This window comes from Mytilus trossulus, chromosome 12 (assembly GCF_036588685.1).
Source record: "Mytilus trossulus isolate FHL-02 chromosome 12, PNRI_Mtr1.1.1.hap1, whole genome shotgun sequence".
Lineage (NCBI taxonomy): Eukaryota > Metazoa > Mollusca > Bivalvia > Mytilida > Mytilidae > Mytilus > Mytilus trossulus.
Genome location: NC_086384.1, coordinates 43,302,798 through 43,328,802, shown reverse-complemented (window position 1 = coordinate 43,328,802; position 26,005 = coordinate 43,302,798). Strand labels below are relative to the sequence as shown.

The 26,005-nt window shown below is 33.2% G+C and overlaps 1 protein-coding gene and 1 long non-coding RNA gene across 3 annotated transcripts; one reads left to right on the top strand and one right to left on the bottom strand.

Annotated features, from left to right (window-relative positions):
- Positions 1-6,556: 6,556 nt before the first annotated feature.
- LOC134692151 (homeobox protein SMOX-3-like) lies at positions 6,557-9,298 on the top strand. The gene is made up of 2 exons (XM_063552591.1): positions 6,557-7,179; positions 8,926-9,298. Exons 1-2 carry the CDS (start codon positions 6,574-6,576, stop codon positions 9,169-9,171), a joined length of 852 nt encoding a protein of 283 aa, XP_063408661.1. The 5' UTR covers positions 6,557-6,573; the 3' UTR covers positions 9,172-9,298.
- Positions 9,299-19,519: 10,221 nt separating this feature from the next.
- Positions 19,520-25,998, bottom strand: LOC134692149 (uncharacterized). 2 transcript variants are annotated; one of them, XR_010102241.1, is made up of 7 exons: positions 25,795-25,998; positions 25,026-25,093; positions 24,111-24,175; positions 22,265-23,486; positions 21,477-21,546; positions 21,090-21,148; positions 19,520-19,993 (listed from the first exon to the last, which is right to left on the bottom strand). It is a non-coding gene; the product is annotated as an uncharacterized LOC134692149 (long non-coding RNA). The 2 variants fall into 2 exon arrangements; XR_010102242.1 differs by lacking the exon at positions 21,090-21,148.
- Positions 25,999-26,005: the final 7 nt, after the last annotated feature.

Below are 26,005 nucleotides of genomic sequence, written 5' to 3'. Positions count from 1 at the left end.
ATACTTTCACGAGGGGCTTCGATAATGGTACATTAAAATATTTTGATCCCCAATTTGATGAAAAAATAATATTCTGTGCAAGCAGAGGACAAAAGAAAAATCTGAATCCAAGTTTTCTCCATGCCTTTTAGTGTTAAATTTTGATACAGATAAATTGATTAATAGCAATGAAAAACTTGATAGCGCTTCGACAAAACAACCACACCCCACTTTTAAAGTTACATGGTTGCTCCATTTTAGACAACGTGTTGGCTGGGTAGCTCAATTATGGGTCCTAAATCAACTACTTTTTTTAATAGTAAATAACAGGAAAGGGATTTTTTTTTGTATTAAATATTCCGTATTTGCATTTTGTTATTTGAGTATTCTTAAGTTATAGTACGACAATTGACTTTGAGCAAACTAAAAGAACACAGGCAAGTACATCCAGTCAGAATGGGGCGTGTAAAGAGAAGCCACACTCTCAGCTGCATGATGGCTTTTTCCATTTTTGGCAATACACCGATTTTGCTCTGGAAAAACCAGTACAATGTAAAACGCTAAATTTTAAGTAAAAAATTTACCTACGGCATGCTGGAGTAGGGGCAATAAGGCCCTTATTTGGCCCAAAAATTACTGCAAATTTAAAAGTTATCAAACATATTTTTAAATTACTGAAAACTTGACTAAGGTATAAGGTACTAAGAAAAACAAAACAAATTTGACATCGAACAAGTTACCATGGCTACGAATTATGACATAATTTGCATATTTTGTTAAATTTCGTGATTTTCCTTGTTTTTTCATTGATTTAAAAAGTATGTGCGCACCCAAGAAACAACTTTATATTTGGTTAGATTATGCCAATAGTTATAATAAAGCTTCTGTTAAATTATTTTGTTGTTTCTCGGCTGCGCAGGATGTTTCATCAACGGAAATAATGATAGAAAACTGCATAAATTCTGTATTTTTCATCGTTTTTGTGAAAACAATACATATTATGACGTAATTGTGACGTCATCAGACAAAAATCTTTCTGTTTTTAATTTATATTTCTTGACCCTATGCATTTCTAAACATTATATGCCAATTTGAAATGGTTATCAAACATTTTATTTTCTTGGGCCAAAACTAGGCCTTAATGCCCCTACTCCTTTGAAAAATAAGAACAGAAACAATTGAAGAGGTGTTTGGCCAAAGTGAAGTTAAAACATATCAAAAACCATTTATAAGGGCTGCTTTGTCCTAGGGAGTTGAAACCTACGTTTCTTCGTAATTTGTATGTAAACCACCTATTTTAAATTATCAATTTTGTGTTGCCAGTGACAAATATTTCATGAATGTTCCGGAACAAATTAGCAATAAATGCAACAGGGAGAGAGTGTGCATATTGAAGACATATAAAACCTTTCAATTGGTTTAATTGAGGTCTGGAGCTGGCGTAACTGCCTTATATATATATATATATATATATATATATAGTAGTCCTTTATTAATTTATTATCATTGTCATTTTTATTAGTTTCTTTTGTTTCCTATTCTGACATAGGACATGCATTTCCTTTTCAAGTGCGTTTAACTGATCGTATAACTGTGTGTTTTCATTCTTTATTGGCTAGAGGTATAGGGGAGGGTTGTTGGCTAGCTGAAGCACGCCTAGCACAACGCTATGCATTAAGTATTCCTTCCGTATCATTTCTTGGAACTGAAATAAATCATTAAAGGCAATATATTATCGTCATGCAATCGATAAAAAAGAAAACAAAACTTTTAAAGTTGCACGCGACCGAAGCGCTTTTTCTGGATATACCTTCATCAGGAACGTCAAAAAGGCGAATAATACTATTTGGTTTGGCGTATTAAAATTCAAACCTGGTACCTTTTGTTAGCTATTATTCGTATGTTTCTCTGTCCAATATGTTCTCCCATTTATTTGTATTGTAGTTCCGTCATGTAATGTTGTCATTTTAATGTTATATTTATCATTGCAATAAAAGCGGGAGGTTTAGCATGCCACAAAACCAGGTTCAACCCACAACAGTTTTTTTAATGTCCCGTGCCAAGTCAGACAAATGGCCATTTTTATATTATAGTTCGTTTCTCTGTGTGTTGTGTTTCTGTTGTGTCGTAGTTCTCCTTTTATATTTAATGTTTTTCTCTCAGTATTAGTTTGTAACCCGGATTTGTTTTTTTTCTCAATCGATTTATGAATTTCGAACAGCGGTATATTACTGTTGCCTTTATTTTTCCACAGGCGGTGATGGTAATGTTTTCTTCTGCATCACAGTCCGTATCTTAAACCTGGATATGTATGATGGCTCGTTAATCAAAGCTGAGACATTTTTACAGTATGTGGTTAAATTTTCGGGGTACGTAGTGTCACTCATTTCCCCGTAAATTAGCATACCTCGAAAATCCTTTAGTGATGCGGCTCTTAATGGTGAAAAATCCCATATTTTTTTTTACATGATAAGTTCTTTGAAAGGAGTAAGTCCGGTAAAGCCCCAGTCCCACTAGACCACGATCGCACCAAGCTCACCGCGATCTAAAATAAATTTAGATCGTGGTGAGGTCGCGGTATGAGCGGCATGAACGTGTTAATTTTCGTTGCTACGTCCTTATTACGCTTCTACAACGATCCCGCTGTGATTAAACCACGTTCTCACCGCGCTTATTCTGCGACCTCACTACGCTTATAAAGATCTTTCTAAGCTCTTCACGTTCTCACTACGACCATACCACGAGTTATCCGATTGCAACACGATCTTACTGCGATTATAGCACGTTCTTACCACGATTATACTACGTTCATACCGCGATCTTACTACGTTCTCAGCAATACCGTCAATATCGTGTTTCATATCAATATAGTTCCATTCCTTCTATTTCTGATTAACACGGAGATTTCTCGGAAACAATACAGTCATGCCACCAAAATCTACTAGAACACGTGGGCGTGGCGGTACGGGTTGATGTAGAGGCAGAGGGAGCAAAGTATGAACATCATACTAAACTCCAAATAGTACATCACAAGAAACTAAATTTAAAATAGTACTAACAAAAGACTAACAAAGGCCAGAGGCTCCTGACTTGGGACAGGCGCAAAAATATTGGGGTTAAACATGTTTGTGAGAACTCAACCCTCCCCCTATACCTCTAGCCAACGAAGAAAAGTAAACGCATAACAATACGCACATTAAAATTCAGTTCAAGAGAAGTCAGAGTCCGATGTCAGAATTAAGATGTGACTAAAGAAAATAAACAAAATGGCAATAATACATAAAAACAACAGACTACTAGCAGTTAACTGACATGCCAGCTTCAGACTTCAATTAAACTGATACTATACACATAAGTAGTATAATATCAAGAGATGTCGGAACGACCAATCAAACCTAAATTACAACCTATTGCTGTTCCATAAAGCTCAAATGACGATATTTTAGTGAACGATAGAAGAGATGACACAGATGTGTCAATATATGGTATAAGTGCCAATGAAACAACTCTCCATCAACGTAAAAATCTATAAAAGTAAACCGTTATAGGCCAAGGTACTGCCTTCAATACGGAGCCTTGGCTCACACCGAACAGCACGCTATAAAGGTTCCCAAAAAAAAATACTAATGTTTTAAACCATTTAAACGGGAAAAACCAACGGTCTAATCTATATAAAAACGAGAAGCATGGTTGAGCCGTTAGAGCAAATGTGATGTCCAATTTGTTAAAAATGCCTTTTCCTATTAAACTCACCTATTTTGTAATTAAAACAATAATTTGAAACATTTCTTGCTTTTTATTTCTAACTAAGAATTATCATAACCAGAGCTGTGTTTCTTGTTTTAAAATGAATTCTCCACTTTTGAGAAATTTACATGGTTAATGAATTTAACCGCTTACATTAATTCAACTATTTCCCTCTTTGTGAGTTTTATACATTATATTAACAGAATATATGACTGTTCATTTCATTTTGTATTGTTTCGTTCGATTCGTTCAGATTTTCTTCTTTACAGGTATCCCTCTCTCCATTTAGTTTTTACTGTTTGGTGAAAACAACTTCACAAATATATAATATGATATATAATATATTCATATAACAAAAGACAAAAGAACTCTTGATTGGTTCGGTCCAAGACATTTAAAATATTTGGAATTTTAAATCGAACTTTAATCAAAATTCCCCCAAAACTAATATTTGAAAACTTTAAAAATTTTTGAATTGACAAGTGTTTCACGCATTGAAATTGTTTTATTTTACATTGTATGTAAAAAATGAAAAAAAAATCTTCAGAAATACATCATATAAAATACTAGTATGCATATAATAAAAGACGCGTTTAAAACTCTTCGTTTGCCTTATTCTGTCTTATTTAAAACAGAGTTTCGACTATCACAAATTCACGTTACGACCATCCTCAATATTTTTGTTTATTTAGTTACAACCATCATGCTTGAATTTTTGAATGACTATTTTACGAAAATTGGAATGTTTTAATGCATCAAATTTGGTTTTAATATCACCGGACTGTCGAATAGTGTGTACGAAACAAGCGGTTTGGTTCAAAAGAACCTTTTAGTGCACGAAAATCGGAAAAGAAAAACTTATCCCTAGAGTTGTCTCCCATCTCCGGATGGTCGTAACTTTAACTTTTAGTTACGACCATCCGCTTACCACCAGTGGAATAGAATCAAGCTTTCGCTACGCTCTCGCTACGATTGCACAGCGACCTTTGCGATCTTACTACGATCTTAGTGCGCTCTCTCTACGCTTCTACTACGACTAAGGTTTGGGCCCTTTAAAACGTTTAATCCCGCTGCAAATGTTTGCACCTGTCCTAAGTCAGGAATCTGATGTACAGTAGTTGTCGTTTGTTTATGTAATATATTCGTGTTTCTCGTTTCTCGTTTTGTTTATATAGATTAGACCGTTGGTTTTCCCGTTTGAATGGTTTTACACTAGTAATTTTGGGGCCCTTTATAGCTTGTTGTTCGGTGTGAGCCAAGGCTCCGTGTTGAAGGCCGTACTTTAACCTATAATGGTTTAATTTTTAAATTGTTATTTGGATGGAGAGTTGTCTCATTGGCACTCACACCACATCTTCCTATATCTACTAATTTCGCCACGACCGCACCACGATTGTTTTGAACATGTTCAAAGTTGGCCACGCTCTCCGCGATCTTGAAGACTTCACCACGACCGTGGTACGACCTTACTGCGACCTACACGATCGTACCACGATCATCAAAATTTGCATTTTTTTCACAGATCGTAGTGCGATCGTGGCCTAGTGGGACTGGGTATTAGGGCCGATTTTGGCCTCAAATTTTAGGTTCATTACAAATTGTTTTGTGAATATTACGATTATATTTAAATAACTTCTTCTGACAGTTTTGTTGTAAACAGGCAATAGAAAATCTCACCATTTGAACATTTCTGACAAGCACCCATCAAATTTTCTTTATCTATATCAGCTGTTTTTAAGATAATACAAAAAAGTGCATTGTGTACCGCGAAGTCCTTTTTTTTAGACAAAAAATCTGACATAGTTAGGCCATGTTGGTTGGAAACCTTTTTTTATAAACATGATACCCTTATAATGGATTAGACCAAGTTTGATTAAATTTGGCTTAGTAGTTTCAGAGGAGAGGTTTCTTGTTCAAGTTCAAGTAAATGGATGACGGACGCCTTGGATGGTGAGAAAAGCTATAACTTACCTCCTTCGGCTAGGTGAGATAAAAAGGGAGCCAGAATACTTATGTCTGACTGTAGTAGATGATTATCCATCCCTTTTCACTCTTCATACTTTTTTGGGGCATGTAAAGACGTGGAGGCCACGGGCCTCTCTACAAAATTGTGGGATACTATAATATAGGACTTGTAAAGGACCATTTCATTTCATTTTCTATGTTCAGTGGACCGGGAAAATGGGATAACAATTATAATTTGACATTAAAAGTAGAAAGATCATAGCATAGGGAACATGTGTACTGATATAAAAAAGAAGATGTGGTATGATTGCCAATGAGACAACTATCCACAAAAGACCAAAATGACACAAACATTAACAACTATAGGTCACCGTACGGCCTTCAACAATTTTCAAGTTGATTGGATTTCAGCCTCATCAAAAACTACCCGGGTTGTCCGAAAACTTTCATCTGAAGCGGGACAGACAGACGGATGAACGAAAGGATACACAGACCAACAAACATAATGCCCTAGCTAAGTGGGGGCATAAAGATTAGGTACATGAGGACCTCACGTCCAAAAATATTTAAATATACCCGGGCAACCGATCGATCACCAAACAGCGTATGAACCGCATCCTAGTAGACAGTTTCATTGCTGGTTCATATGAACTCTTTGAAGTAAAATATAAAAAAAAATATTTGTATTTATGCTCGCCAACCATCCACTCAATCAATTATTTAGTAGTTATAAGGTAAAATTAATTGTTAGTTAACTTTTTTTTAATACACTTGCGTATTCATAATGACTTTTGAGAATCTCCCTACCAAAAACCTTAAAAGGGGTGTACTACGAAACTGGTACAAAATAGTAGTAGGGTACCAGTTGAAAAAGGGTTCAAAATGGAGACCACTCAACCAAAAGGGAGAAACAAACATTTCGTTCTCAAAAAAAGAAGACGTAGGACAATAATTAATTCCAAAGACCTTGAAAAACTGGAAAGTTTATTCAAAACATCCAAATGGCCAGACAGGGCTCAAAAAGTAAGATTGTCGAAAGCAATAGGGAAAACTGAGAATTTCATCAGCACATGGTTTCAGAATAGACGAGCAAGAATGAGACGTCTGGCGAGACAAAAAGATTTATTAGATGATGTTGATATAGGTAATCCTAAAAGTCAAGTTGACCTAAAAATAACTGATGTTCCGGAAGACGAGTCCAGCGGGAGGCTTCACAAATACAGATCTAGATCCTATAGTAATCCAAATATTCATCTCAACGATGCAACATCAACACACGAGCTTGAAGTTGATAGCCAAGATGATGATACCACACACACAAGACATGACGCAACGTTAGATCCATCTAATGCTCAAAACACATGCGAGCAGTTAACAGTTTCGCCCATGGAAGAGATAAAAAGAAGCGACCAACTTACAAACACTCTTGCCAGTCTTGGAAACAAAAATACGACGTTTGTGAAGATGACCAAAGCTCCAAATGACGTTGTAAGTTGAAATTCAAATATATATATATATATGTGTTTATGTTTTTTGTGGATTCAAGTTACTTATTGTGTGGACTTCTGTGAATAACATAAGTGCCAATAGTTGGTTAATACAGTTACTGTAGTAGGAACATACGGATATTTTGTCTAAACGTTTTGACATAGTCCATTTTTTTTTAAATTTTCTCGACTATTAACATGTTTAATACACGCTGAAATGTCTCGACTTCTTTACTAACCATTGATTTTATGTTGATAGTTCTAAATATAAAGCTTTACTACAAGTTACACAAAAACTTTACAGATCTTAACATGATCCAAGAAAATGAGGTCAAGGTCAGATAAACCAATTGAGAAATAGTGACACATGTGCATCTTACAATCTAGTCCAAATAATTATGACATCTTGAAAGGCTATTAAATTTTTCTTTGACGCCTTTCGTCGTAATAATTTGCTCGACAGTTAAAGGATGGTTCTTTTTTAGTCTTGAAAAAACAAGACTTCTTGACCTACTGGTGGCCATATGAACCTGTGTCTCAAAGACTGTCGTCGAATAGCTGTCCACCTGCTTAAATTCTCATTTATTACGCAACGCCCATCAATGTTGTTTTTTTTGTAAAAAAGTTTAGATTTTACAGTTTAAGAATGAAAGGTAGTGTCACGGAGATATTCGAAAATGATACAAGTGGGTCTCATTGGGGTTTAAGCGTGACGCGGGATTGCCGATTTTTTGTAAGCGTGACACGTGAAAGTCAAATTATTGTGGCGTGAAAACGGGAAATGAGGTTTTGCGGGACCCGGGAAATGACAAAAAATTAGAATTGCTTACGTACATAGTGTAAGCGGGATACGGGAATATGACAAAACAGTAAGCGGGATCCGGGATCAGAACCCCCCAATGAGACCCCCATACAACAGCTTTATAAGATCGACGCAAACACATGTTCTTGACCACACGATTTCTATACAGGCTCTACATTAGACCTGTATGCATACTTTGTCAGCATCCTAAGTCTGAAATAAGTTTCAAATCAATTGAACAAACGATAAAATAAAAAAAGAAACCCCCTGTTGTGATCTTAAAACTACCAAAGATACAGTAAAGAGAAATAATTTTAAACAGCAAATAATTCAGCAGCATTATATTAAGTAAAGTTTCTGTTTTAGTTTTTCCATATTTTCCACACAGAATCTACGAAAGTGTCATCAGTTTGTAATATAGAGGCACTTCGAAAAACACATATTAAGACCTTCAAATACGCCAATTTGACCGAAAATGTCAATGAATTTATTGCATCTTGAAAGATTTTGAAAATATTTTTTGTGTTTTTGTTTTTTTTGCAGAAACTATGATAGATAAAAAGAATATTTTAAAGGCATGTTTAAACACGCTTAAATATAGATTAATTGAACAGCACATAATCATATGACAAACATTCGAGGTGAGCCTTCTTTGGAGACTCTTTGTAGCCTCTATTTTATATCGAATACCGTAGAAGACAAGCGAGGCTCTCCGAGCTTTTTTTTTATCTGTTTTGTAGTGAATGTCGACCGCGATGAGGACCTAAATATAACTGTGAAGTAATCTGTAATTTGAATGTTACCGTTTGCTCGTAACAGGACCAGGATACCAGTGGACTATAAATACCGTTCACATATATATCGCTTCGTGTTATCTGCACACGCATTGTAAAAAAAGGGGGGTCCACGATATTAAAATTGAGCACGTTTTTTTATTCATTTCAGGTACCATCTGAACGAAGAATATTGGTAGAAACACCCAAAGAAGTGCCATGCTCAACCGACTCTACGTCCTGGGACAACGTATTCCGAAGAATCGTCGATATGATGGCAGCTTCGGAATCTGTTATGCCAAAGTCAGACGCTTCATTTCCGTTTGCAGTGAAAGATGCAGCACTTGGAATCCGTCTTAAGGATGGAAAGCTTTTTTACAGCAAACAATATGGACTAGATTTTGAGGATTCGAACTAATTTAAAGATTTGACGTCGGAAAAGGGAACACTTTTATTTATTGCCATGTTGCCTAAAATATGTAGATATTCGTCATGTAAAATATTGTAGCCGTTTTACCAATTTAATTATAGGCTCATTAACGCTATTGCTTTGGTTTTGTCTTAATTGTTATTATAACTCATTCCATCTTGTCACCTAATTCGAAGCCCCTGTTAACTCGTTTTGTACAGGTTTAATTGAATCATTTCTTGTTACAGTTTTCAACTCAGACTCTTAGAAATATCTTAAACGACAGATTTGTTAGATGTTTGATATTTTAGTGTGGGGAAACATAGCTAATTTCTTGGTTGAACTTGAATTAACATTAGATGCATACTCTTAGATCGAGACTTTGTATATAGTTTGTGCTTAGTATCTATATGATGAGTCGGATTATTTCACGACGGAAGCCATATGTAGAGCAGGATCTGCTTACCCTTCCGGATCACCTGAGATCACTTTTTGTTTTTGTTGGGGTTCGTGGTGCTTAGTCTTTGGGTTTATATGTTGTGTGTGTGTACTCTTGTTTGTCTTTCTATTATTTTTATTTTTGCCATTGTCTGTGTAATTTCGACTGATGAGTTAACAGGTCCCTTTGGTATGCTTCGCCTCTATTTTTTCCAATTAACTTTTAGTTTGAAAAAAGGAAAGTTTCGTAAAATAGCGAGAGAGAAAAAATGTATTGTGAATTGAACATATTGTAAAGGAAAAGTATAATAAAATCACTCTTGAAAAACTTTACCATTATACTAAATTGGAGGCTTTCTTGTCACTTTTGTATATTAGGTTTGCATCTTAATTTTGCAATCTCATTAAAATCCGATGTTCTGATACGCTACACTCCCTTAATAAAAAAATATATCAATTGAATGATATATTAGTGAATCACGTAGCATGCGGGACATGCGATTTGTAACAAAACTACTAGACGCCCCAATAAGCAAGAATCGCTCAGCTGGGATTGTAGGCAATTTGTAGACTAAGTTCCATTTTTTCATACAATACTTTTTTGTGTGGGATATTTATAAACTGTCATATTTCAGGGGTATTTTCTAAACTGGCAATATTTCAGGGGTAAAATGTCCCAAAACTAGGCGTCGGTGTTCAGGATAGGTAGATACAGGAATGTCCATGTGTATTTTAAAATCATACTTTTAACCTTACTCCTTCCGTTTTTAAAACTACAACCAACCACTATGGTTATCAGTAAAATCTTTGGTGTTATCGGTTTTTTTATGATCTTCTTACAGCATTATGTTTTTCGGTCTGCTCGTCAGTCCATTCGTTCGTTCGTTTGTCCCGCTTCAGGTTGAAGGTTTTGATCAAGGTAGTTTTTGATTAAGTTGAAGTCCAATAAAAACTTGAATCTAGGTACACATGCTCCCTATGTGATTCGTGATCTTTCTAATTTAAATTCCAAATTAGAGTTTTGATCCCAATTTCACGGTCCACTGAACATAAAAAATGATAGTGCGAGTGGGGCATCCGTATAATATAGACACATTCTTGTTCTTGAATAGCATGTTCATAGACAATTTTAGTCATCTAGGGCATGCTATACCTGAAATATTTTCCAGATGCACGGGTTTGTCTGTAAATTGAGAAAACTTTGAGGTAAAAATGCAGCCATTTTAGCAAAAGGGTCCACATGAACCTTAAGATTTCCAATTTACTCGTTTAGTTAGTTTAGTCTAGTTTCTAAAGGTTTCGAGGCAACAATTAAGAACTGCAAAATAAAGCAAGATAAAAAATGTTTAGATAAAAAATAAACACTTTTTATGCAATAAATCGAAAAGTTTGACAAAAATTTTCTGACAAGCTGGCGGTAGATCTCATTAGACTTGCCATGCTTACTATTTTATCATACCAGCTTTCGTTTATTGTTGGACTTTTTGATATATTAGACAATGAATCGACTGATTGATCCCATGATATCCATATGTTACGTTTTCATCACGGGGGTCATGTAGAGGGTCGAAATGGTAAGACCTGACCAAGATGCCTCCATCCACATATCGGTTTAAAATTTTACGAACGATTATAACGTACACGGGGTAACATATACTTGCCTCCCAATGCCGCTCAAGCTTTATTTGCTTACAGATCTCTTGTACGTTTGTATGGTGGCATACAGCTGCCATCGAAATGACCAGTTGCCCAGATAATTGTTTTGGCAAATTGATATATTATAACGATAAGTCGACATATTATCTCGATATGTCGACTTTATTATCTCAACAAGTCGACATTATGGAAGCATTAATTTTTTGGAAGCTTATAATAGTCACGAGTTGAACAGTTCTCAGCTCAACTTGTTGACATAAATAAGTGGTAATGTTGCATTATATTCAACCTTGTTAACTTGATTGTGTGTACTTGTTTAGTTATTTTCTAAACAATTCGACTTTCAGAAAGTGTACTTGTTAACTTCTTCTGAACAAGTTGACTTTGACAAAGTGAACAAAAAAGTATAGACTCGCCTTGTGTACATGGTCTTTGTTCACTTGTAACATAAAACTAGTCTGATAGTAGCATTGCAACACATCTTGTATACTTCATTTTGTGTACTTGTTTAGTTTTTTTCTAAACTCTCCGACTTTCAGAAAGTGCACTTGTTAACTTCTTCTGAACAAGTTAATATCTACAAAGTGAACAAAATGTTTATTCTCATCTTTTGAAGTTGTTTTTGTTGACTTTCCTTGCTAAAAAGGTTTACTTATCGAGTTGTTTCTCACCTTTCTCATTTACTAAAAGTATACTTGTTTTGATTGTATCTAACTAAGTGTACTTTTCACAAATACACTTGCTTTGGAAATATTGCAAGTTTATTTGTTGAAAGTCAAGATCAAAGGTGAACATGCATGAATCCGTGTCTAATCAGGACAGGGGCATATAAAATGTGCAGCGGGTTTAAACGTTTTGACCGGCGCGCCAACCTTCAACCTAACGCGAGACAGTGTTACTGTTAAAGTATAATTTTTTGTGTTGGATTCAGTATATCCGTCAAAAAGCCACAAAGATTCAATTTTTGAATAAACTATCAAACAAAGTTTAGTTTTTGGACCCTTTTGACCTCAAAGTGGACCAATTTCAAACGGGGCCCAATATCATTATAAAAAAACCTTAGCAATTCGAGTCTTTAAACTACAATTTTAAAGAAAGCAATACACTTAAACATAGGGAACTGTCTGGAAACCCGAAAACTAATTTTCACCGCTTGATTGTCCCTAATTCCGAAACGGCAAGGACCCTAAGTGTATCAAAATGAGTTTTACTCCTTGAAATTTCTTAACAGATTTGTCAAAAACCATGAGGTTGCTCAATGACGTGCTGCTACGCAATACTGAGTAAATAAGTTTTTTATAATGATCAATACGAATCGTTGGAATTTAGATTACCTTATTATGAAAGTTTAATTTCATTTTTAGTTTAGTGTGAAAATTGAAAAGTATCCATATCAGATATGATTTGAATTATATATCCAAGACCACCCATTTCATGTTATGAGGATGAAATAAATTTAAAAGTTGCATTTTTCTTTATTTAAACCATTTCTATCGATTTGATGAGGTTAAAGCTTATTGAATGGGTTACTGATGTAAATAGCTTCATTTTTCAATGAGAACACGTACTGAAAAAACGATAACATGTTATGCTTTACTTCAAAAATGTCCTCTTGGTACCTGGAAATCTCAAGACTGACCGTCTTTAGTCGACCCTCTGGTCAAATATTGAACTGTTTTCCACTATTTTTCAAGATGAATTTTAAGATTATATTTCAAACAAAAAAAATGTATATATTAAAAGAATATGCATCAATGTTAACTTATGTATGTGTTGGTATGATTGCCAATGAATCAAACACACCGTGCGTCCAAGAGCTAAACGGTTAAATTATTAAATATAGGCAAATATAGTTCAAAGTACACATTCAAAGTGGAGCCTTGACTCGCACCTTTTTTCGTTTTTTTCGTTTTTTCGAGCCTGCGACTTTTATCGCTTTAAGCTCGACTTGGGGAAAGTGATCCGGCATCTGCGTCTGCTACGGCGGCGGCGATGTAAGATAACTTTTCAAAAGCTATATGTTTTAGGTGGAAAACTTGAGTGCTTCATACTTTGTATATAGATGCCTTATTTTACAAAGTTGCCGTCTGTCACGTGTCCATTGTCCTTGACCTTAAATATTTTCATTGTTTTGTGACTACTTGAAAAAAAAGTTAAGATTTTTTGTAATGTTAATTTCTCTCTTGTTATGAGTAATACGGTAACTATATTTGGTATGCGAGTACCTTGCAAGGTCCTCATGCCCGTCACACAGTTTTCAGGGATCAGTGAACAAGGTTAAGTTTTGGTGGTCAAGTCCATATCTCAGATACTATAAACAGTAGGTGTAATATATTTGGTGTATGTAATGATTGTAAGGTGTCGTCTGACCTTGACCTCATTTTCATCGTTCAATGATTATAGTAAAGTTTTTGTGTTTTTGACTGTTTCTACTGTATGCAATAGTCTACTATATTTGGTGTATGGTTTGATTGTAAGGCGTACATGTCCAACTGACCGGTGTACTCTGACCTTGATCTTATTTTCGTGGTTCAGTGGTCAAAGTTAAGTTTTTGATTTTTGTTCTTTTTTTATAATACTATATGCAATTATAGGTCAACGATATTTGGTGCATGTAAGGATTTTAAGCTGTACATGTCTGTCTGGTTCTTCTTACCTAGACCTCATTTTCATGGTTCATTGGTCAATGTTTAGTTTTATTAGTTAAGTCTGTTTCTAAGAAAATGTAAGCAATAGGTCAACTATGTTTAGTGTATTGATTGATTGTAAGGTGTACATGTATTTCTTGTTTGGTTTATATGGCCTTGACCTCATTTTTTTTTAATCGTGTTAAGTTTACGTAATAGTTGTAGTAAGACTTTCTTGTTAGGACTATCAACATAATGTCAATGGCTAGTAAATAAGAAGAGACATTTTAGTGTATGCACTTTTGTTGGTTTAAATCTGGCCGTTGGTTTGTCCCGTCTCATATGTTTTACTCAAGTCATTTCGGGTCATTTTAGATGACTTCGCAGTGCGCCACTTTGAAAATCGTCTCATTGGCAATCCTATCATATCTTCGTATCTTTATATCATTATTTTACACAAGAGTTAAAAAATGTATCCTTTATAATATTATGAATTTTTATGTCATTATTATATACTACTAACACAAGAATGTCGTTAAATGTAATTGAATACCCTGCATTTATCATGTTTTCCAATAAAATGAGGACAAAATTGCTGAAAGACCAGCCCCCTCATGCATTATAGAAATCTATCATTTACATTGATCATAATATTTAGGTATGCATAAGATATACCAACTCGGGATAACATCGCCCTCATGGTGTATCTAATACTCACTAACCGTCAATAAAATTGAGAATGGAAATGGGGAATGTGTCAAAGATATGGCACGCCTGAACCACTTTTATAGATAATCCTAAATGATCTCATATAAACCAGGATTTTCTCAGATAAAGTAGGATTATCTCATTTTTTTACATTAAGCTCAGATAAACCGGGATTATCTCGATTTTTTCCAGATAATGCCGGTTTATCTCAGAATTTTCAGATAAACCGGGATTTTCTCCAGATAATGGATTTTCTATATTTTCTCAGATAAACTAGATTTTTTTCGAATTTGAATTAACCTGAGATAATCTAAGTTTATCTGAGATAAACCGGGATTATCTGAAAATTCTGAGAAATTTGATTAACTGAAAAAAAGGAGCCAATAGAAAGTCACGACACATTGGAAGAAAATTTCATGGTCATAAGGGATAAGGTATAGAGACCATGGAGCATCTATACAGACAGAATAATGAAAGATAAGGCTCTTACGGGAAACGTTTTAGAACGTTTATTTTTTTCTAAATTTTATAAAAAATAACAAGTGATTTATTCAGGATGTACATGTATTACAAGTATATCGATATTAATGAAGATCAGAGGGAAGTTGTCTTGAAAAGTTTCTTTTAAGAGAATTTGAATGTAATATCCGTTTTTATTTTTCCTTATGAAGATAGTGAAATGTGTTACATAAATCTGACATCCGCACAATTAACCAGGACAAATAACTTTAATGTTCAAAATAAGTTTAGCACAGTTGAGATCATCTTCGCTAGCCAAGGGTCACGATCCACTCCCGCTCTCTTCACCCTTGGCAGATTGAGCAAACATTTGTGAAAACAATGTTGCCCCATCTATCGGAAGATAAAAATCACGCCAATACCGAATACATTAGTCTTGACCAATGGTAGCACTTGAACTCTTCAATTTGGAGGTAAAACACGGTAGCGTCTAGATTCTACACACTTGGTAAAGCCGGAAATGAAAGCATACGTGATTATTCATGCAATTGTGCATGAAACATACACAGGAATTTCTATTTGTTGATTAAAAACATTCAAGTTTTCACTAAATATAGTCGTGTGTTTAGGGATGTAAAGGCTTGTTGCACAAAAAACACGTGGCAATTGTTTACAAACACTTTCTACATTTACACGTGACCATGTTATATGCGCATTTTGATTGGATGCAGCGAGTTTTGACTGCAACCAATAAAAATCCTTACCTTGTGTCTCCGAAATTTTATCTCAATCCGCCAAGGGTGAAGAGAGCGGGAGTGGATCGTAACCCTTGGCTAGCGAAGATGAGTTGAGATACACTATTTAGAAGTCCTAAAGAGTTTCCTTTTAGAAAGTTATAATCTTAATTAAAAAAGATACCACGCTCCATTATCTTTCCGTAATTTTCTCTATTAAAACAGTGAAATATGGTATCATACATTTTATTGCTTAAATATGCATTTTAGTACTTACATTTTGTGTTTAGTAAATTGAAATTTAAAATTTTAAGTGTTTTTTTGTCAATTAGATAATCTAATCATGATGATGGCAACTGCCCAATACCTGAAATATTTATTACCTTACAACTTCATTATATTGTTTATTGGTTTGTTATTTAACGACACGTGCGACTGCCCAGTGCAATGTTAACCATTAAACAAACGCTGTTGGGTGTTTGATCGGTTCATTTTTATTTATCCAACTTTTTAAAAACTAGATGTAGTACAGGTAAAAAAAGTTGGATAGATGAGATCAAAGGTAATCAAGAACAAAGGTTTTTTTTTAAATTAGAGTTTGGGTTGAAAAATAAGAGTGAAAATTATACTTGGATTAAATTTTCTGTAGTATTATTTAGCATAGCATGTTAAAATGTGCAACTGACATTTAATTTTCATCCTCGTTGAAGTAGGTGGAATACTGCATCAGTGTAGTGATATACGTTGATCTGTCCTTGCTGTAGTCTATCCTTAAGTTGGGTCAGTCTGTTGTCTATGTAGCTGCAGAACCGTAGCTCATAGGTCCTTATGTTATTTTTTGACTATTTGCGGACCATAGATGGTTCGGCAGCTATTGTCTATGTAGGTTTAGGGGCGTTTCCATGATATTCGAAAGAGGGGGCGGGGAATGAAAAAAAAACGGCAATTATTTTTCTCTGCCGAACTTCCTCCATTAATTGTCTATGGTTTGTTAAAATGGTTGGATTGATCTTAAAAGCAGAAGACCAATAACGAGAAATTCCAAACATACGGTATAAGGCGTTACTAAGCATTTCAATAGTCCTAGGCCAGGATTTTATGAATGAAAGGCGTAATTATGGTTGTCCTGGTAGAGGGTCCATGAGGAAGCTCAAAAGCTCCTGGGTTTCAACAATTAGCATCAAATTATGAAGAAGCTATACTTATAAATATCTCTCTATTTTAGATAAGATTCTGGTTTCTTTGAACAATTATACATGATACAAGACAAACAAACACTGAAGTATAAAGTTCGTTCGTTTTAAATATTGTCGGATTTGATATGGAATACACGATTGAATATGGAAAATTGACTTTAATGTACAACAGTGCTAAATTATAGCAATCGTGTCACTGTCTAGTTCCGATAGGTGGTACCAACTAATGGATATTGAAACAATATGATACTACCAAAGGCTATCAAAATTGGGAAGTAAAAATGCTGCTTTTCTGTAAGTCGTCGAACCCCTGATTTATGGGTTTCTTCTGTATAAAAGATGAAATATTTATTTATTATCTAAAATATACTATAAAACTTACTATCGCCTATTTTATATATTTTTTTAAATAGTATAAAAACACACAGGAACAAATTTACTGTCAAATTTTAGAAAGACCCAACATGGATGCCCCCACTCGCATTATCATTTTACATGTTCAATGGAACATGAAATTGGGTAAAAAGTCTTCTTTGGCATTAAAATTAGAAAGATCATACCATAGGGAATGTGTGTACTAAGTTTCAAGTTGATTGGACTTCAACTTCATCAAAAACTACCTCGACTAAAAACTTTAACCTGAAACTTGCACTTTCCTTTTCTTTTTTAATTGGACCGTGAAATTGGGGTCAAAAGTCTAATTTGGCTGTAAAATTAGAAAGATCATATCATAAGGAACATACATACTAAATTTCATGTTGATTGCACTTCAGCTTAAAAAAAACCTACCTTGACCAAAAACTTTAACCTGAAGCGGGACAGACGGACGAATAGTACGACAAACGGACGAACAGACCAGAAAACATAATGCCCCTCTACTATCATAGATGGGGCATAAAAACACCCTGGTTATTGAACCTGAAATATAGGGTAAAATGTATAATGAAACACCATGAGGCATCTGCATACAGATATGGAGCTATCGAGCCTCTTCTACAGTTTGCATAATTATGATTTTACATAAATCCTTTTAGCATTATAGTCACCTATTAACAGCATTGGTAGCTATATGATGGTAATCAGCAAACACAATGATCAATTCTGTAAGGTAGTGCTTAAAGCATCGTTTATTTTGGGTCTTATTCAAACCAGCAAAGAAATTACACAAAAAATTCTTAAAAAAGTTAAATGATGATGATCGACACCTAATGGAAATATAAATCATCTGCATGTGTGTCATACCGTGGACCACAGAAATCTCTTCCCCTTTACTTATCCAAATTCAAATTAAATGAGGCTGGTTATTCAAATATATTTTATTTACCAATTATAATTATTATGATATATCACAATGATACAAAATATCCAAATGAAACCAAACACAATCTGCTTTTGTTAGGTGTGTACGAATATCAAAAAACAAATTGATTCTAGGGATATGATTTTGGACACGTCTGTAAATTATCTCTACAATAAAAAGGAGGAAAAGGATCTGCATCATGGGTTGTGTATCATTAGCATAATATTACATTTATACAAAATAAATGTTGACATTACTGAGGATTCTATTTATTTTCCGGGTTGTTTTTATAATATTGTTTTGAATACTAATTAGGGGGAGATAATCCTAATGTAATTTCCAATTAAATAAGCATTATGAATTAAATTAAATCATGTCTAATTTTTATACATGTATTAAATTCTGTAAACAGAGTAATTATTCTTTGTTTAATAAAAAAAACCTTTTTATTGCTAACCAAACTTATAAAAGAATTCCATAAACAACTGAATCCTCAATTAGTGCCAACTTTTAAAAATGACATTAAAAAAACATTACAATTCTTAAACAAAGGAAATTAAAGCTATGTTTATGCTACAATAAAAAATACATGAATCAAATTATTTTTTGAGAACAAACTCAACTTATTTACTGGGTTATAAAAAAACAAAATAGCAGAGACCTGGATTAAGAGAATTTTTCAGAGGGCCCCCTTCAGTGGGAAAAAATTTGGTTTAATATTTAGGGAATCACTAAAACATGACTGGAGCAGGGCCCCGCTGAAGCAGTCAGTGCCCCCCATATTCCTGGAAAATTTCTGGATCCACCACTGACTAAATATCTTGATCTGTGCAAAAAATTATTAGATCACCAAGGATATGTTTAACATTTCATTTCATATTTTTAATCACATGCTGTTTTAAAATAAAAAGTAAAGTTTATTTACTCACACCAAATTTCTAAGCATATTAATCTTTATTAAATATCCCCCCCCCAAAACCCCTTTCGGAGGAAAAATTTGGTTGATTGTACAGGAAATGACTGGTGTTGGGCCCCTTTATGTTCTGGATTCGCAAATAGGTAAAGTGAGTAAGTGTATGATATGTTTGTTTATCCATCTACAACTTTAACCCACAATTATCAAGATTAAATGGGACTTTCTCTAAACTTTCAAATAATCTTCAGTATCTGCCAACACTGTGTTCCATTGTTTTCACTTCAAAAAGGTTGGGAAAACCCAAAATTTCATTATAATAAATTAAAAAACATACTGCCTTTAGTACAGAAAATCAGCTGAAAGTTTCAATGAAAATCTACCAAGCTGTGGATGAGAGCTGATGATGGACAAACAAACAAACAATACAAATCTTCTTTAACACCCCATTTCAAAGGCATATTTATGGGGATGTCTCCTCTCCCTGTTGCGGGAAAAATTTTGTTTAATCAATTGCGCTGGCCCCCTCTAAGAAAGTCCTTTAGGACCCCGCAAAATTTTTAATGATTCATCAATTAAAAAACAATAATTGAATGCAAATGGAATACAAATAATATAAATAAAAAAATATCCAAATTGAAACTCAATACAGGAATAAAAACAATTTGTTTACAACTCATTCTGCCACAAGATTACTGTCTAAGGATTCTACTAAAAAAAGATAGTAACAGTTCAGCCACGGTTTGCAGGATATTGTCTGAAGATTGTACCACACAAGGCAGCAAAGGTGACACTTTCAACTGAAAAGAAATAAAGTCAAGTTTTAATTATTGTTTGATTTGAATTAATTATTATTCTGGAATATAATAACATTTAATGTGCAATTTTTCAAATAAAAAAAGAACCTGATATCACTGAATGTGAAATATAAAAAATAGAAGATGTGGTATGATTGCCAATGAGACAACTCTCCACAAGAGACAGAAATTTAAAACAACTATAGACTGTATGACCGTCGACAATGAGCAATGCCCATAAACCATTATCAAGTCAACTATAAAAGATTCCCAAAATGACATCTGTAAAACAATTCAATCAAGATAACTAATGGCCTCATTTATGTACAAAAAATGAACAAATAACAAATATGTAACACATAAACATACAACCCCAGAAACAGGCTCCTGAAGACAAAAATAAACTTTCCAAACTTTTCTGAGACTTAAGGTGGTACCTTACACTACAGGGAGATAACTCTGTAAAATCAGCTAAACGTTTTAATTACGTTGTGTTATTTAGGGAGGATTAAGCTTTTTAATGATCAAAAGTAGTGTTTGTAAAACTGCTATATAATCAGTGTAATTTATCTGATAAAATAGATCGTTCAACGTTTTTGAAATTTTTATATTTTTGTCAAAGGGTCAAAAGTAATACTTTGTCAAAATTTTATGAAAATATAAACGAGCCAAAGTAATTTTAGTGAAGGTGTTGGGTACCACCTTAACATCAATTTTCCATGAGTAATTATTTGAAATATTCAACATGATGAATGCAGAAGATGCTGATAAATTCACTAAACAAAAAGTTAAAATAATTGAATGCGGTATGTTATTTGTTGTTTAGTTGACACTTACTCCACACAAAATTTATGTTAAAAATGTAGGAATAAAATTCTTTTGAAAGTTGAAACGAATATATGAACCACTGAATGTAAGGCAGTTATTATGCATCTTTTTATAAAAGCTATTTTTTTACTTGATATCAGGTTATATCCCCTTCATATTTCTTGTTCAGGAAAGGGACAAAAAATCAGTAAAAATGGATACATAGATATCTAGGGGCATAGATACATGTATAATTAAAATTTAAATTGTTTGTTGATTAATAAATTCTCACCTTAAACAGCTCTCCTTACTCCTCAAGCAAGTTACCCAAAGGAAACTTGTGATGCTAACCTGTAAAACAAAGTTCAAGGTCAGTTATTCGCAACTTTAAAAAATATATATAGATCATAATAATTGATTAAAAGTTCTCGAATAACATACAAAATTCTGTGAGAAAATAATTGGTATTCAAAATCAAACTAATGGTTATGTTTTCTGCTCTTTGTATGTTTTTTTTATCTCTCTAACTCATTCTCGATTGCTATTTTCAATTCTATTAAGTTTGCAATACAAAAATAAACTTGTACTTTATCATATAGTATAGTATTTCAAACCTTTAAAAAAACAATTGATATCAATTACTATTAAATTATGAAAAAAAAAAAGCTTGTATACCTACCATCATGTTAACAATATCAGATATTCAAGTCTTACTCCCCACACCATGAAAACATTGTAATTTCAACAACCTGGAAAAAAATGTTTTTAAGATTAAATTGTACACAAGATTTTTTTAAAAAGTGTAACAAAATTATGCCTTGTCACATTTCTTATGAATTTGTCTGATACTATCATTTTCTGTATGTTAACTTGATACCTAAGGTACAAAACAATTCAATTGAATACAAGTTGTTGTTCACATCCATTTGTATTTTTGTGCATCTGATGAGTTGAGCCTTTTTCAACTGATTTTTATAGTTTGTTCTTATGTTGTACTGTTATACCACTGTCCCAGGTTAGGGGGAGGGTTGGGATCCTGCTAACATGTTTAACCCCGCCACATTATTTATGTACATGCTTGTCCCAAGTCAGGAGCCTGTAATTCAGTGGTTGTCGTTTGTTTATGTGTTACATATTTGTTTTTCGTTCATTTTTTTTACATAAATAAGGCCGTTAGTTTTCTTGTTTGAATTGTTTTACATTGTCTTATCAGAACCTTTTATAGTTGACTATGCAGTATGGGCTTTGCTCATTGTTGAAGGCTGTACAGTGACCTATATTTGTTAATGTCTGCCATTTTGGTCTTTTGTGGATAGTTGTCTCAATGGCAATCATACCACATCTTCTTTTTAATGTGTTATAAAATTGTTCAGCATTGATGTAGATGTCCTCAAACCCATTATAAACAAATAATTTAAAATGCCTATAATAATATGATCATTAGTTTTGTGGAATATTTCAACTCACCACATATTTTTCTTGGTAAGGCCTCAGACTGGGTTGAAGATTTAATTGACCATCTTCCTTAAGAGCTGCTATCCTAACCTGGAAGGTGGTTTATGTCCTCATCTTATTGTCCATTTGCTTTCAGAAATAACATTATGTAAAAATAAATATCAGATGCACTTTTTAAGTCTTTTGAAATTTCACCTAATCAATTGTAGTTACCCACAATTTCTCCCACCCTCCAAATCTATTATCTCTAGCTAGAGCTCTGCTTACATTTTTTTTTTTATATACAGAACTCTAAATAAAAGTAATTTTAGCAAGTATACATCTGATATTTAAAGAAAATGTGTACAAAAGTGAATATTTTAATTAAAAAAGTTATATTCCATATAAACACTCAGGAAATTTCAAGTATAATGAGTATAACAAAGGAATTACCTCCCTTTTGTCCTGAAAATTTCACCCTGTTGAGACTCCACACCCTTTAAATATTTAACAATACAAAATTTGTATAATTAAAATAAAGAAATAATAATATGTTAAAACTACAACACATTTCAATAAAGGGATGCGCTTTAGCACATGATACGGCCGTTGCTCTTTTAAGTTTCACCAAAACTGCATAAAATCCCCCTTTTTTAAGTATAAAAATTCATTACTTAAGAAAACGTAAAATCTAAAATTAATAAAAAGGGAAAGGGAGCTTATGTCAATAGATATAAACAATTCACCAAAGTTTCATGGACATTGGTGAAAGCCTTTTTGAGTTATTGTCCAGGTGTGAAAAATCCCCCTTTTTTATGAATAAAGCCCCATAAATCCAAAACTTAAAATCCGGAATTTATAAAAATTGAAAGGGAGCAATAACAAAATGTATATAAAAATTCAGGAAACTAAAAAAAACCACTTTACATATTTTTTTTTAGATTCTCCATTCTAAACCAACTGGAGGCCTTTTGACTAGACAGACCATTATTAAGTTGACAAGTAAAATTTGTCTGTTCCATTTCATTTTCAAAGTAAAAATGAAATAGAGATACAGGGGGTAGGGGAATAACGAAGAAGATCTAACAATTGTAAATACAAGCTTCCAATCTAATTGAAAATGGAGAATCTTTACACCTTTTTTTTTTTTTTCTTTTTTTTTTATAAAAAATTAAATTTTTTGAAATATATACAAAAAAAATTTGAATAACATTCTTCAGTTTTATCACATAATCATTGCTGCAGCCACAGCTTCCTGAAATAGAAATAAACATTCTTAAACATATTTGTCAAAACAAGATCAAACCGATATACCGATTTATACAATTATTAGCAAAAAAGGATGATAAAATCAATGGTTGATGTGCATCATGTTTATTTTCCTTTATTAGTTGTATGAATTAATGCATTGGTTTTCTAGTTTGAAACTGTTTCACATTTTGTTATGTTCAGGCAGGGCCTTTAAAACTGGTACTGTAAAACCAGAAATTATTGCATGCTATTCTTGTGATTTTTCAACAAATGGACAAATATGCAAGATAAATAATCCCAAGATTTCAGAAAAATCTGGCCTCAAAGTTTTGCATTAGAGATTAGATTTATAAATACAAGTTCCTATTGTGATATTCAACCAGTTGCATTATTTACATTCATATAGGTTTTGCTCATTGCTGAAGGTCCTACAGTGATTGTAATTTGCTTCTCTTATTAATAGTTGAGTAGTTGGCAATCTTATAACATCTCTTTATTCTTAAATACCCAATCCAGATTACCAGTATAATTAAAACTATTAATTTGGAAAATATTTCAAAATACATGTGTTCATAAAAAAATACATGGTGAATTTAAAAGTTCATTAATCAATATTTTAGTTTCTTACCATAAAATTCAGCTCCAATGGCCGTTTCCCAGCTTCAATCCTTGCAGACAAGCTGTGGTGCTAACCTGAAATATAAAATACAAAATTGTTTTAAAGGATAACTTCTGAAATACTGTATCTATGATATATAAAATGGGTTATATATGCGATAGGTTTTGAGAACATTGGTTAGACATCAATCCAACAACACAATTCAATCCTAAAAGGAGTAGGCTTAAAAGGGTTAAGTTGGCCCTAAGATTTTATTTTTTTTTTAAATCAAGCCCAAATACTACAAATTTAACATATATATTGTTTTGGTATCATTATTGATACAAAATAAACACTTCATTTTGGCACCCGACACTAGAACTATTAAGTTATGACATCTTGATTATGCAATTCTGGTGTATTCGCAAAAGCACCAATTAAGGTCCAATTTTTCACAATTCAGAACAGTTTTTAGCATATCCAGTAATAGTTTACGTCTTTTTATTTAAATACATGTATTACCCTTGGTTCCTATAAGTTACGAAACATTTTGGATCAAAGGTATTCTTTAAGCTTTTAGGTAAGAAAATTCACAAAATTATAGCATTTTGATAATATCTCCCAATATAGCTAATTATGGAGACTACAATGTATTATAAAGAAGCGATTTATTTTAAGTCACATTAAGTTTCTTGAAATATATCCATTTAAGATCCAAATTGGGGCCCCTTTGATATTCTATGATAAAAGTTGAAATTTAAAATCTATTATAAGGCCATACTTTGCCAAGAGACCATTGTCATATGATACTGATAAAATAAAGAGTATATACTGTTGACCAAACTCTTATAAACCTTTAACCCTAAAAAAGTCAGTATTCATTTTAAAATAATCTTATTTATAGATTATTTTTTTTTAAACAGGATTAACAATACTGGTACCTACCTACATATTAGCTGTATTTGACCACCAAGTCTTATTCCCACACCATGAAAACATGCCACAGAAAGTACCTAAAAAGAAATTAACACATTTATTAATTTTACAAACCAATTTCTATGTCAACCTAAAGATTGATTTACACATTTTTCTGATTTCTTACTTCAAGTACCAATAGTATAAAATCCACATATTTTGTAAAGATTGAAAAACAAACAAAAGTAGTCAAGGTTTATGATTTGAATTCTGCACTCAACTAATTTGAATAATGAAAATGAGTTGTCTCCCATTGAATGAACAAATCTTGCTGTTAATTGTGCTAGTCTCCCCTTGAAAGTTAATTCCTATCTTAGAATTTACTCCTGCAATTGTAATAGAAATTCTTGTTAATGTACAACCAAGGGGTACAATCAAAATTACGTGATGGATATACACACACCGGAAGTTATAGTCGAACTCGCTGCTTGAAAGGTTAGTAGTTGCATTTTCTTGTTTATATCAATTAAATTTTGATTAATAAGTTGGCACACCGAATGTCGGATGGTATGTAGTTTTAAAATACACAATTGTTTTTGCTAGAAAGCGTACAGTTATTGAAAACACTTCGACACAGTTCCAAATTTTCAACGAATTTTTGTGTCGAAGTGTTAGCATTAACTGCACGATTTCCAGCAAAGATAATTGTGTATTTCAAAACTAGACAGTATCCGACATTCCATGCACTACCTTATTTATTAAATTTCATTGATATAAACAAGTAAATACGACTACTTACCTTTCAAGCGGTCTGCTCGACTGTTAGTTCCGGTGTGTGTATATCCATCACGTGATTTTGATTGTACCCCTTGACAATGGTATCCCAAAATATTAAACTGGTAAATAAATTATTGAAAGATGTTTTTCATGCAGAAAATAAGGATGAATATGTACATTTAACAAATATTTCTAGAAAATGTATAGAAATTGTTTGACTTCAATAAACTTGC

What these genes read in the sequence shown, in the direction of transcription:
- LOC134692151 (XM_063552591.1), top strand. Translation starts at nt 6,574, where the DNA reads ATGGAGACCACTCAACCAAAAGGGAGAAACAAACATTTCGTTCTCAAA. An exon ending in CCAAAGCTCCAAATGACGTT is followed by an intron (nt 7,180 to 8,925) that starts GTAAGTTGAAAT and finishes TATTCATTTCAG; the next exon opens with GTACCATCTGAACGAAGAAT.